The sequence below is a fragment of the Siphateles boraxobius genome, unplaced genomic scaffold, assembly GCF_051911475.1.
Source record: "Siphateles boraxobius isolate OS27281-9 unplaced genomic scaffold, OSU_SipBor_1 7, whole genome shotgun sequence".
NCBI lineage: Eukaryota > Metazoa > Chordata > Actinopteri > Cypriniformes > Leuciscidae > Siphateles > Siphateles boraxobius.
This window is the reverse complement of record NW_027509197.1, coordinates 33,097,207-33,111,730: the sequence shown is the minus strand read 5'-3', so window position 1 is coordinate 33,111,730 and position 14,524 is coordinate 33,097,207. Positions and strand designations below refer to the sequence as shown.

Genomic DNA, 14,524 nt, shown 5'->3' with positions numbered 1-14,524 from the left:
TCTGCTCCTAAAGGCCTATTTTTTTATGTGGAATTACTGCATAAAATCTGTTATTGCTATCTTCTCAGAAATTCCTGATATTGAACTACCTGATGAACTGAAGAAAACCGTTTGCATCAGAGCTGGCAACACTTTACGTCTTCATGTAACTACAAATGGAAGACCCGCACCAGTTGTTACCTGGAGAAAGCCTGGAATTGACCTACAATCCCGTGGATTCATAGATACTACAGAAAACACTACAACTTTAATAGTGGAGAAGGTACATCGTTATGATGCTGGAAAATACACAATAGAGGCAGAGAATCCATCTGGCAAGAAAATAGTTACCATTATTGTCAAGATTTATGGTAAGTAAATGTATGCAATTAATAATGAATACTGTGCATTCACTTCTATTAAATACGGTAAGTCGTTTGTAACTTGAGCAACCAACGCTTAAAACCGTTTAAAATTTGTCTTGTAGATACTCCTGGACCATGTGCTGCAGTAAAGGTTAAAGATTACACAAAAGAGTCTGTTGTAATCACATGGGATGTGCCTACTGTTGATGGAGGTGCTCCCATCAACAACTACATAATTGAGAAGCGTGAAGCTTCAATGAAATCTTACAAAACTGTGACAACAGAATGCAAGAAGACATTATACAGAATCACTGGGCTGGAAGAAGGAACTCAATACTTCTTTAGAGTATTGCCTGAGAACATATATGGTATTGGAGAACCTTGTGAAATTACAGATGCGGTACTGGTTTGTGAAGTTCCATCTATTCCTCAAGATCTGTATGTCATTGATACCACAAAGTCTACTGTCATACTTGGATGGGAAAAACCCCTTCACGATGGTGGCAACAGACTTTCTGGCTATGTCATCGAAGCGTGCAAAACTGGAAGTGACCGCTGGATGAATGTTGCTAATGTGAAATCATCTGTGCTGCAGCACACAATTGTCTCACTGAATGAAAATGAGCAATATCTCTTCAGAATCAGAGCTAAAAATAGCAGAGGTGTCAGTGAGCCCAGAGATCTCATGACACCTGTAACAATAAAAGAACAGAGAGGTAAGATATAATTAAAAACTGCTAAATGAAATGAGGAAAAACGTCAAAAAATGATTTTCATATTATTTATTGTCTGTTTGAAAGGTTAATTATTGTTATTTATATTTTCATTATAGTCATGCCAAAAATTGACTTGACTGGCATCCCAGAAAAGATTGTCAATGTGCCAGCTGGTAAGCCAATTGTGCTCAACATTCCCATTAAAGGCCGACCCATACCAGTCTGTTCATGGTTCTTTGGTGGAGTCAAGATGAAGGACAAGCTTGACCGCATCAAGATTGAGACAACTGCTAAATTTACCAAATTGACAGTCCGTGAAACCACAATTGATGATACTGGTGACTATTCTCTTGAAGTGAAAAACATCACTGGAACAGCAACTGAGGTCATCAAAGTTATCATTCTTGGTGAGAATTTTACATTTTACTTTTCCTTACAGGTATACAGCTACATTTGAAGTATTTTTTGAATTTGACCAAATTTATTTATTTCCTAGATAAACCTGGAGTACCTGTTGGGCCCATGAAAATTGATGAGGTTGATGCCACGTCTGTCACCTGCAGCTGGGAACCACCACAGAAAGATGGAGGTGCAAATGTCAGTGGCTATGTTGTTGAGCAGCGTGATGCACATCAACCTGGATGGATGCCTGTGTCTGAATCTGTCACAAGACCCACGTTCAAGTTTACAAGACTTGTGGAAGGCACTGAATATGTATTCCGTGTGGCTGCAACAAATCGTTTTGGTATTGGCGGGTTCTTGCAATCTGAAGTTGTTGAGTGCAAGAGTGTCAAAAGTATGTTTTTTTCCTACTTCAGGTGTTTTCTATATATATTTACGTTATTTAAAAATGAAAGTATTAAATTAGTATCATATCCTTTTTTTCTAGCTGTACCTGGAGCACCAAGCACACCTGAAATACTTGATGTGTCTCATGATGGCATGACCCTTACTTGGACACCACCTGAGGATAATGGTGGTTCTACTATTGCTGGCTACATTATTGAGCGCAAAGAGGCTGCGTCCGACAGATGGCTTCGCATCAATAAGAATCCAGTTACCATGACAAGATACAGAACCACAGGACTTATTGAGGGCCTTGAATATGAGTATAGAGTGACAGCTATCAACTCTAGAGGAACCGGAAAACCAAGTGCAAACTCTAAACCAACTATTGCAATGGATCCTATCGGTATGTACAAAGAAACAACACAAGCTTGTAAAAATTTAAGTAAATCAATTGTCAGTAGACCAAACATGACCAATGTTTTCAACTTTCCTCTTAAACAGAGCCTCCTGGTATTCCACTGAACCCAAGAGTCACAGATACCACAAGAACATCAGTTTCGCTTGCCTGGTCTTCTCCAGAGGAAGAGGGAGGTGCTGCTATAACTGGCTATCTGATTGAGATGCAGAAGGTTGACCAGGTTGAATGGACAAAATGCAACACAACACCAACAAAGATTTGTGAATACACCTTGACACATATGCCCCAGGGAGCTGAATACAAGTTCCGTGTGTTGGCATGTAATGCTGGTGGAGCTGGAGAACCAGCTGAGATTTCAGGAGTGGTCAAAGTTACAGAAATGCTTGGTAAGAGGAAATACCTAACAATGGGAATAAGAATATGTTATTATAAACATATGTACACATACAAACTGTATTATTCTGTCATACATGTATATGGCAGTGTATTTTTGTAATGTAAGAACTGTATTTTCTTTTCAGAATATCCTGATTATGAGTTGGATAAAATCTACCAGGAAGGCTATGTTGTCAGACAAGGAGGTGTCATTAGATTATCTATGCCCATCAAGGGTAAACCCTTCCCAACATGCAAGTGGACAAAGGAAGGTCGTGACATTTCTCACAGAGCTATGATTGCAACCAGTGAAGAACGTACTGAGCTTGTGATTAAGGAGGCCCACAGGGATGACACGGGTACCTATGACCTTGTGTTGGAAAACAAATGTGGAAAGAAGGCTGTCTATATTAAGGTTAAAGTAATTGGACGGCCAGATCCACCCGAGGGTCCTCTTGAATTTGATGATATTCAGGCACGTTCAGTCAGAGTGAGCTGGAGACCGCCCTCCGATGACGGTGGCTCTGATATCTTTGGTTACATTGTGGAGAGGCGAGAGGTGCCTAAAGCAGCTTGGTACACTGTGGACTCACGTGTGGTTGATACATCACTTGTGGTCAAGGGACTGAAGGAAAATGTTGAATATCACTTCAAGGTTACTGCAGAGAACCAGTTTGGTATTAGCAAATCCCTCAAATCTGATGAATCTGTTACACCAAAGACACCTCTTTGTAAGCATTTTTATTTATTGATTTTTAATTTTCTTAATAACCACATTTAAATGATTGAAAATCACACTAATTATTATATATTGTTTTATTCGTTTTGCATAAAGGTCCACCAGAACCTCCTAGTTTCCCTCCAGAAATCATGGATGTTACAAAGACCACAATTGGCCTGTCCTGGTCAAGACCCAAGGATGATGGTGGATCTCGTGTCACTGGATACTATGTTGAGAGAAGAGAGATTTCTACTGAGAAGTGGGTGCGTCATAACAAGACGCATATCACAACAACAATGTATACTCTTACTGGTCTCATCCCTGATGCAGAGTACCAGTTCCGTGTGATTGCTCAAAATGATATTGGTCAAAGTGAGCCTGGACCGGTATCTGAGTCAGTTGTATGCAAAGATCCATTTGGTACGTAACCCTCCCTTCTCCCTTCCAAAGAAGTTAATAATTTTCCTAAATAGAAACTAAAGTATTTTTACATCCCTAAACCATTCTTTGTGTTCAACAGATAAACCAGGCCAACCCGGTGAGATTGACATCATCTCTATAGCCAAGGACTGCATTACCATTCACTGGTTGCGTCCTGAATCCGATGGTGGAAAAGAAATCCTTGGGTACTGGATTGAATACAGGCAAGCAGGGGAAAGTGCCTGGAAGAAATGCAACAAAGAGCGTTCCAAGGACAGACAGTTTACCATGGGTGGACTCATGGAAGCAACAGAGTATGAATTCAGAGTGTTTGCTGAAAATGAAACTGGACTGAGTAGACCAAGAAGAACAGCAATGGGCATTAAAACAAAACTGAGTGGTAAGTTAATGACATTTTATTTATTTTTCTGAAAAATACATTAACGAAGTATGCAACGTGACTAACATATTCAATGATCCTCTAGTTGGAGAGGCTCCATGCCTGAAAGAGGAAATTAAAGATACTACCACTAAACTAGGAGAATCTGGAACAATGACATGCCAAATTATTGGAAGACCTCTTCCTGAAATTAAGTGGTATAGATATGGAAAGGAGTTGATCCAGAGCCGAAAATACAAGATGAGCTCTGATGGCCGAAACCACTCTATAACAGTGTCAACAGATGAACAAGAAGATGAGGGCATGTACACATGCAGAGCTGTCAATGAGGCAGGTGAAACTGAGACCAGTGGCAAGCTCCTATTGCAGGCTGCCCCGCAATTCCATCCTGGATTCCCATTGAAGGAGAAATACTATGCTGGTTGTGGAACAAGCCTACGTCTCCATGTCGTCTACATTGGTCGCCCTATTCCACAAATAATGTGGTTCTATGGCAAGAAGCCTCTCAATCCATCTGAGAATGTAATAATTGAAAACACAGAAAGTTACACTCACTTAGTAATCAGAAATGTCCAGCGTAAGACCAATGCTGGAAGATATAAGGTACAAATGAGCAACAAATTTGGCACAGTGGACACTACCCTCCGTGTTGAAATCCAAGGTAAATTAAGGTCCATTTTTAAACAGATAAACACAGAAATGCCAATAGACTTGTTTGCATGAAATATATTTGCAAATGTAAAACATGAAATATATTTGCAAATGTAAAACATGAAATATATTTGGAAATGTAAAAAATACTCTCCCTGACTTTTCAGATAAACCTCTCATGCCTGAAGGACCAATCGTTGTTGATGCTCTCTTGAAGAGTGCTGTGATCATTAGCTGGAAACAACCTAAGGATGATGGTGGATCAATGATCACAAATTACATTGTAGAGAAACATGAAGCAAAAGAGGGCGAGCAATGGCATCTTGTGTCTTCAGCTATCCCAGGAACCACATGTCGTGTTCCAAACCTCATTGAGAGTGCGGGATATTACTTCCGGGTTTCTGCACAGAATCAGTATGGAATCAGTGAACCTCTTGAGATACCATCTGTTGTGATTATCAAGAGTCCATTCGGTAAGTTTAATATATATATATATATATATATATATATATATTATATTTATATTTATATATATATATATATATATATATATATATTTATATACTGTATATATATATATATATATATATATATATATATAAAAATATATATTTTTTAATTAGAAATTTAACAATAAATTAGCTTGAAACAAAAGGATAGATTGTCAAATCCATTAAATTTAATTAGGGGTGCGCCGATCCGATACTCAGTATCGGTATTGCTCCGATACTACCAATATTTGCAGGATCCTGAGTCCCAGGTATCGGAATCGGTATCGGAGGCAAAAAAAGCGGATCGTGCAACCCCTAAATTTAATCCTCTTTATTTTTTTTCAACAGAGAAACCTGGAGTCCCACAACAGCCATTTGTTTCTTCTGTAACAAAGGATTCATGTGTTGTTTCTTGGAAAGCACCAGCCAGTGATGGGGGTGCCAAAATTAAGAACTATTACCTTGAAAAAAGAGAGAAGAAACAGAACAAATGGATTACAGTTACTTCAGAAGAAATCCACGAGACATCTTACACTGTTAAAGGCCTTCTTGAAGGTTTCGAATATGAATTCCGTGTCAAATGTGAAAATATTGGTGGAGAGAGTGACTGGAGTGAGATTTCAGAACCAGTCATTCCAAAATCAGATACAGCTCTCCGTGCCCCATTCTTCAAGGAAGAATTGAGGGACATGTGTGTCAAATACAGGGCAAATGCCACATTTGTCACAAAGGTTATTGGACATCCCAAGCCAGTGGTTAAATGGTACAAGAACGGCAAAGAAATTTTCCCTGATGGAGAGAAAATAAAGGTCCAAGAATTCAAGGGGGGTTACTTCCAACTTGTTATCAGCAATGCTGATGAGAATGATGCAGCTGTTTACCAAATTAGAGCTACTAACCAGCTTGGATCAATCTCCACAAGTATGAACCTAGAGGTTGAGGGTAAGTATTTCTTGTGGTTTGTTTTTTAACATGTTGTTCAACCTGAGGACTTTTTTAAAACTAATATCTTTATACATTTATCATTCTGAACGACTGCTTAGAATGTACTATTCCATATTAAGTTTTGTCTTATCATTGATTTTTTTTTTTCTAGTTCCTGCCAAAATTTACTTACCATTACATCTCCAAGGCATGGGAGCTGTTCATGCCATTCGTGGTGAAGTGGTTACCATCAAAATTCCAATTAGTGGAAAACCTGATCCTATAGTCACTTGGCAAAAGGGACAAGATATTATTAATAATACAGCTTATCATCAAGTCATTCTCACAAGATCATTCACCTCCCTGGTGTTTCAAAAGGGAGTACAAAGGAAGGATTCCGGCTACTACATAATATGTGCCAAAAATCGATTTGGCATGGATAAGCAGACAGTTGAACTTGATGTTGCTGATGTCCCTGATCCACCAAAGGATGTTAAAGTCAGTGATATTAGCAGAGATACACTCACCCTCATTTGGAGTCCTGGAAATGATGGAGGGAGTGAAATTATCAATTACATTATAGAAAAGTGCCCTACCACTGGAGACAGATGGATTCGTGTTGCTCAGACTCCTGAGCCCCAATACACTGTGATGAGTCTCTTTGGCAAAACAAAATACCAGTTCCGTGTGATTGCAGAAAACCGATTTGGCTTGAGTGATCCATCTGTGCCAACGGACCCTGTGACTACAAAAGAAGATAAGTTAGCAATTCGAAACTATGATGAAGAAGTAGATGAAACAAGAGTGGTTATAATGGAGGAGGCACCACATTCAAAAGTCAAGCTTGTACCATCTCTCTACACAATCTCTGAGGAACTTGCACGCAATGGACAGTTTGGCATTGTCCATCGCTGTATTGAAATTAGCTCTAAGAAGACATTCTTGGCTAAATTTATCAAAGTTAAAGATGCAGATAGAGAGTTGGTTGCAAGAGAAATTGAGACACTCAATATTGCAAGACATAAAAATTTTCTATATCTTCATGAATCGTTTGATAGCCTGGAAGAATATGTCCTGATCTATGAATTCATGTCTGGTATGGACATCTTTGAGCGCCTTGGTACAAACTTTGACCTCACAGAGCAAGAAATTGTTTGTTATATGAGACAAGTGTGTGGAGCCCTGAAGTTCCTCCATAGTCGCAACTATTGTCATTTTGATATCAGACCTGATAACATTGTTTATTCCACAAGGAAGAGCAATACAATTAAGATAATTGAAATGGGTCAAGCCAGGTTACTTACACCTGGAGAAAACATCAGGATTCAGTTCACTGCCCCTGAGTACTATGCACCTGAAATCCACAACAGTGATTTTGTAACCACTGCCACTGACATGTGGTCTGTAGGTGTTCTTGTATATGTCCTCCTTAGCGGACTTAATCCATTTGCTGCTGAATCACATCTGAAAATGGTTGAGCACATTTCAAATGCAGAGTATTTGTTTGATAGTGAAGCCTTTAAAGAGACCAGCCTTGAGGGTATGGACTTTGTCGACAGACTGCTGACTAAAGACGGCAAGCTACGTATGACTGCCTCCGAAGCTTTGGAGCACCCTTGGCTCAAGATGAAATTGGAACATATTAGTTCAAAGGTCATCAAGACTTTGAGACACAGAAGATACTACCAATCCCTGGTGAAAAAGGAATGGAGCACTGTTGTTTCAGCGGCACGTGTTGCCTATGGTGGTGGCTACAGAAACCAGAGAAATGTTTCCATTGGTAGAGTGAAAGTTGGACATCCTGAACAAGGCTTGAGAGCGGGTCCTGTCATGCATGGATCTGCTGAAGAGGGAGGACATGTCAGGTTTGTTTGCTGCATTGAAAACTATGACAGAAACACTGAAGCGACCTGGTACTTTGGGTCCCGCAAACTGATTGCAAGTCACAAATATGAAATCAGTTATGCTCATGGAGTTGCTAGCATCTATGTTAAAGACATTGAAGAATGTGATGATGGATTATATAGATGCAAGGTTGTTAGTGAAGACCGGGAGGATAGTGCTTATGCTGAGTTGTTTATCGAGACTGTTCGGTCCTACCGTGAATACTATCTGGGACGGTCACTCAAGAAACCAAGGCGTAGAATTGACAAAGCCAAAATTTTGCAGAGGCCACCAGAGTTTACTTTGCCATTATACAACCGTGCAGCATACATTGGTGACAATGTTCGCTTTGGTGTAACCATAACAGTCCATCCAGAGCCAAGTGTTACATGGTTGAAGGCTGGGCACAGAATCAAACCAGATCCTAAAAAATACACATTCACAAGTGACAAGGGTCTTTATCAACTCATGATACACAATCTTGACCTCAGTGATGATGCTGAATACACTGTTGTAGCAAACAACAAGTTTGGTGAGGATAGTTGCAAGGCACGTCTCACTGTGAAACCACACTTAATTGCTGAGGACACTATGAGACCAATGTTCAAACGTCTCTTAGCCAATATTGAGTGTGTTGAGGGGCAAAGTGTTCGCTTTGACTTGAGAGTATCAGGAACTCCAGCACCAACTCTGAAATGGGAGAAAAATGGCAAACCTCTTGAGTTCAGACCACAAGTTGAAGTCGTTCTAGAGGATGTAGACTATCATGTTCTACATATCAGAGAAACACTCATAGAGGATTCGGGCACATACAGAGTCACTGCAACAAATACAGCTGGATCAGCAAGTTGTCAAGCTACTCTCAAAGTTGAACGCCTGACATACACAAGGAGGGAGTTCAAGAGTGAGGAAGAGAGGCAGAAATATGTTAGAAACCAAATAGAAAAGACACTGAAAATGGCACAACAGTTCTCAACGGCAGAGGTTGTTACACTTAATCCTGTAGCTCAGGAGGCTTTGAAGGAAGCTGCTGAATTATATAAACCTGCAGTGAGCACCAAGCATGTGCAGGGTGAGTTTGACATCTCTGATAAAGAGGATCAAGAAATAAAGAAAATAAAAGAAGAAGATAAGAAGATGCGTATGCCTTACGAAATCCCTGAAGCTCGTGCACATGATCCAACTGTTCTTGGTGAAGATAACTTGATCAAACACTTTGTGCCGTTATCTGACATGAAATGGTACAAGAAACTGCGTGACCAATATGAGATTCCTGAGAGAATGGAAAGAATTGTTCAGAAGAGACAGAGGCGTATTCGTCTTTCCAGATGGGAGCAATTTTATGTCATGCCACTGCCTAGAATAACTGATCAGTACAGACCAAAGTGGCGCATTCCAAAACTTACACAAGACGATTTAGAGACTGTTCGACCAGCAAGGCGATCACCATCCCCAGAATCTGAGGCATCCTTCAGACTGAGAAGACGCTCACTAGGAGATCTTTCAGATGAGGAGCTCCTCGAGGGTGAGGACTATCTGACAATAAAGAGAACTGAAAAAGAGAGGCAAGAGCTTGAAGAAGAACTAGAACTTGGCTTCTCTGCCTCCCCACCCAGTGGAAGCCCCATACGATTTGAGCTGTCTGCACTGCGACTTGCCTCACCAAAACCTGTTCACAAAGCTGAAATGAGACGTGTAGAAGAGACCAAACATGTAACAAAAACTGAGCAAGCTCGAGGCTCTCCTCCTCCCATTTCATATTTCTTGAGAAGGAGGAGATCCTTGTCTCCAACATACATTGAACTGATGCGTCCTGTCTCTGAACTCGTCAGACAACCCCGTGCACGCATCTCAACAGAGGCTGAAGTTGAACTCATTGAAAGAAGATCACCCACCCCTGAGAGAACACGCCCTCGATCACCAAGTCCTGTATCCACTGAGAGAAGATCTTCCAGATCCTCCTCTAGATTTGAAAGGTCTGCAAGATTTGACATCATGTCTAGATATGAAGCAAGAAAAGCAGCTCTCAAATCTGAGCGCAAATACCAGGTTGTGACTCAGCAACCCTTCAGTCTTGACCATGTTCCACGTATCACAGTAAGAATCCGTTCTCACCGTGTACCACGTGGTCAAAACACTAAATTCACTTTGAATGTTCAATCAAAGCCAGATGCTGATATCCAGTGGTTCCATAATGGACAACAAATACAAGAGAGCAGCAAATACCAGTTCACAAATATGAGTGGAGTTCTGTCTCTCCAAATTAGTGACTGTCAGGCAGAGGACAGTGGCACATACCGTGTTGTCTGCACAAATTCAAAGGGGGAGGCATCAGACTATGGAACTCTTGATGTTTCAGGTGGAGCGTTTACTACGTACTCATCAAGACGTAGAGATGAAGAGGCTCCGACACACTTTGTACCTGATATAACAAAAACTGATTATTATCATTCAACAACAATCAGAGCTTCCTCTGCGTCAATAACTAATTTGGAGATCAAAGAAACCAAAACAAAACTAACTGAGAGACGTGAAGTTTCTGCCTTTGAAAAATATGAATCTCAGAAGCTTGCATCATCTCCAATTAGATATGCATCCACTGAATACCTATCATCAGCTTCATATTCATCTTCTGAAATGCATACATCTGAAAAACATGTGTCATTCGAATCAAAGATAAAAGAATCAGAAAAAACATCTACTGAAGTATCAGTAAAGAAAGTTAAAGCTACTCTTTCAGCCAAAATACTTACAAAACCACAGTCTCTGACTGTATCTGAGGGTGTCTCTGCACGATTTGTCTGTGATATTGATGGAGAGCCAGCACCAAGTGTCACTTGGATGCATGAGGGAAGAACAATTGTCTCTTCACACCGTATTCATGTGTCTACAACTCAGTATAAGTCTACTTTTGAAATTTCATCAGTTGAGTTTTCTGATGAAGGCAGCTATACTGTGGTAGTAGAAAATTCAGAAGGAAAGCAAGAGGCAAGGTTTACATTGACTATTCACAAACCAATACTTAAAGAGGAAGTTACACCTACACAAGTGAAGTCACTAGAACCTTCAGTGACGTCTCCAGTGCCATCAGTTAAATCTCCAGTGCCATTAGTAAAGTCTCCAGAGCCCTCTGTGAAATCCCCAGTGCCATCAGCAAAGTCTCCAGAACCCTCTGTGAAATCCCCAGTGCCATCAGTAAAGTCTCCAGAGCCCTCTGTGAAATCCCCAGTGCCCTCAGTTAAATCTCCAGAGCCTTCATTAAAATCTCCTGTGCCCTCAGTAAAGTCTCCGGAACCCCAAATTAAATCACCAGAACCCACTGGTGTGAAATCTCCTGAACCTCGAATTAAATCTCCAGAGGGTATCAAATCCCCATTCAGAGTGAAGTCACCAGAGCCAGTTGGCTCTCTTCAGAGGGTAAAGTCTCCACCTCCTATTAAGTCTCCTGAACCAACCACCCCTCAAAGAGTAAAGTCTCCAACAGCTCTTAAGTCCCCTGAGCCAATAGCTTCACCTGCCAGGGTAAAATCTCCACCTCCTGTTAAATCTCCTGAGCCAGTTGCCTCCCCTCTGAGAATTAAATCCCCTACAGGCCTGAAGTCTCCTGAACCTCAGAGAGCTAAATCCCCACCAACAGTCAAATCTCCTGAGCCGATCATGTCACCTAAAAGAGTTAAATCTCCACTTACAGTGAAATCCCCAACCCCGTCAAAGGAAGCACCACCAAAGATCATTCAGCAACTCAAAGCTGAAGCTTATGAAGACAAAATTAAGATGATATTTGTTGCTGAGAGCTCAGTAAGAGAAGTTGTGTGGTACAAGGACAGCAGAAAACTCAGTCAAAGTAGTCACTACCAGATTCATTCATCTGCAGATGGAACTTGCTGTCTCTATATATCTGATGTTTCTGAGAGTGACCAAGGGGAATACTCCTGTGAAATCATAAATGAAGGAGGAGCTATGTCAAGAACATCATTCTCATTTCTTGGTCAATTGTTTCAAGCAATCTACACAAAAATAACTGCATTTGTGGCTACACATAAGGTTGTTCAAGGTAAATTTAACTTCCCATAAATTATATTAAATTCTCATCCATTTAAAGTCTCGATGCCCATTCTTCTTAGTGCCAATGCTTTATTGTCTTCTTTTCCAGAATCTGTGTCTTCCCAAATACATGGGGGAAGTGAAATGATTCTTAAGAAGGAAAGTGCTGCTGTTAGTGGCATGCATGAAAGTTTTACTTCAAAATCCATCCACATGGAGAGCACAATGCAAGAAGCATCCTTCAGCAGCTCTTCAATGGCTGAGATGACATTTGAAACTATGTCAATGTCTAGCTTATCCTCTATGACATCAGAGTCAGTATATGCAATGAGCTCAAGCAGTATAATGTCAAGTCATTCACATGTTGAAGAATCTTCAGTTAGAGCAGCCCTCCACAGTGCTCAAGGTAAGGACCAGTTTAATAACAAGCATGCATAAGAATTTGTAAAATAATGTTGTAATATGGAAGAATATAATTTTAAATCAATTTATATTTTATAGGCTTAGCTCCAAGAATTGAAGCTCTTCCTGAAGATATCAGCATTGAAACTGGAAAGGTTCTAACGGTGACCTGTGCTTTCTCTGGAGAGCCAGCACCTCGTATTGAGTGGTCACGCGGTGGAAAGAAACTGCCTGGCGAGGAAGAAAGTAGCAGGTTCCATATTGACACCACAGAAGACCTGACGACACTCATCATCACTAATGTGAAAGAAAGTGATGCTGGGGCATACACACTCAAACTTTCCAATGAGAATGGATCTGACATGGCAACAGTTACCATCAGTATTCGATCAAAGTAAAGCCATAATTTATACCCCCAACCCTTTCTTCATTAAGCGACTTTGTATTTTTTAAATGAAATGAAAAAAAAAATCTTGATAAGTTACCTGGATATCTGTTCCTGTAAATATAAACTATTTTTATACCAAACCTGACATTAATTTTTGCCAATCTAGACTAAGGTCTAAAGTATTATAAAATGTGCCATATTGGATAATTATGACTTAGGATTTTTGATCCAATTTTCTGTGACATGTACATAATGTATATAGCCGAATTTAACGGTTATGGAAAATGTATGAATTGTTATTTATAACAATATTAACTGAAACAAATGGAACTAAATGTTTGTCAGGAGAAAGTTTCACATGGAACGAATACCCTGATAAACCTGAAACTAAACTCTGTGCCTCAACAATAAGTTGAAGTCTTAAGATTGCCTCAACAGGTAGAGAGGCTCCCTGTTGACGTTACACTAAATCTGGGAGACTAAGTTATGCCTGCATGTTTACACGTGCAGTGATATTATAACATACTCTTATGCATTGTTACTTGAACGTAAGGCCTTGAGTGTTGTTTGCATTGTACCCTCATGTAAGCAGGGCGACTAGGCCTTGTGTTCTGACTGACTATGTCATACCACCATTTTAATGACATGCTCAAGGTGCGAGCGGCCTGCACTTTATGAGCAAAAATGTTTAATGTGCTCTGTTTCTGGCAAGGGACTGCTTGAATAAACTTTCAAAATTAACATCTCCTGGCCAATAATGGAAGTATATCTTGTACTTACTTGCAGAAACAGAGCCTCCTCTTGGAGGTTTGCTTTGAAGCATTGTGTGTTTGTGTGTTAGCTTTAGAATTCACCTTGTCACTTGTTGGGCAAACATCAAGAAAGTGTGCCGCAGTAACACCACCTGCTGTGCAATGAGAAAGAAACAGTTTAGTATCTTAATGCCCTGCACTTTGGTTTGATTTAATGTAGAATTGTAGAATTATCTATATATGCAACCTCCTTGAGTATTAATGATTCAATAAAGCATGTTCTCAGCACTAAATGTTGTCCTTGTCTTTATTCAGTGGTTTCAATGTGTCTTGTTTAATTATGGTACAATGATTTACTCATTCTTTTGTTATTCTTTTGGACTGTTTGTCTTCATTTTATATGAAAGTAGAGAATAGACAGGAAAGTAGTGTTGAAAGAGATGTAATAGGATTGAGGCACAACACAGACTTAAACAAGTGAATGTGCACAGTCCACTTTGCAACAGCGGCTATGTATTTATTTATGAATATAACTAGGGATGCACCGATACCGATTTGGGGCCCATGGCTGTGGCACAGACGCGTGAGCTTGTTAAGCACATCCCTTTGTCACAGACATCAGTGGAAAGTTTGTAGTTCGGTCAGATATGTAAATGGCAAAGAAAGTAAAACGAAGCATGTATTACTAACGTTAACTGATGGGAGGGAGAGAGAGAGAGCGCACTTCTGTTGCATGCTCTTGATTGCTGATCGTTCACTCGGCACACATGCATCATTTGGATTAAAACTAAATCGTCTGTGTAAG

At 40.1% G+C, this 14,524-nt stretch overlaps 1 protein-coding gene across 1 annotated transcript in view; it reads left to right on the top strand.

The window, feature by feature from the left end:
* The window catches only part of ttn.2 (titin, tandem duplicate 2), a 162,185-nt gene extending 148,173 nt beyond the window's left edge, over positions 1-14,012 (top strand). Inside the window, exons 223-237 of the mRNA XM_077215908.1 lie at positions 69-350; positions 467-1,060; positions 1,177-1,467; positions 1,557-1,856; positions 1,950-2,252; positions 2,351-2,653; positions 2,789-3,373; positions 3,478-3,783; positions 3,884-4,183; positions 4,269-4,844; positions 5,002-5,307; positions 5,674-6,267; positions 6,422-12,187; positions 12,287-12,583; positions 12,679-14,012. Of these exons, the coding sequence (XP_077072023.1) occupies positions 69-350; positions 467-1,060; positions 1,177-1,467; positions 1,557-1,856; positions 1,950-2,252; positions 2,351-2,653; positions 2,789-3,373; positions 3,478-3,783; positions 3,884-4,183; positions 4,269-4,844; positions 5,002-5,307; positions 5,674-6,267; positions 6,422-12,187; positions 12,287-12,583; positions 12,679-12,977 (11,102 nt within the window). The 3' untranslated portion in view covers positions 12,978-14,012. The remainder of the gene's footprint in view (positions 1-68; positions 351-466; positions 1,061-1,176; positions 1,468-1,556; positions 1,857-1,949; positions 2,253-2,350; positions 2,654-2,788; positions 3,374-3,477; positions 3,784-3,883; positions 4,184-4,268; positions 4,845-5,001; positions 5,308-5,673; positions 6,268-6,421; positions 12,188-12,286; positions 12,584-12,678) is intronic.
* The last annotated feature ends 512 nt before the right edge of the window (positions 14,013-14,524 follow it).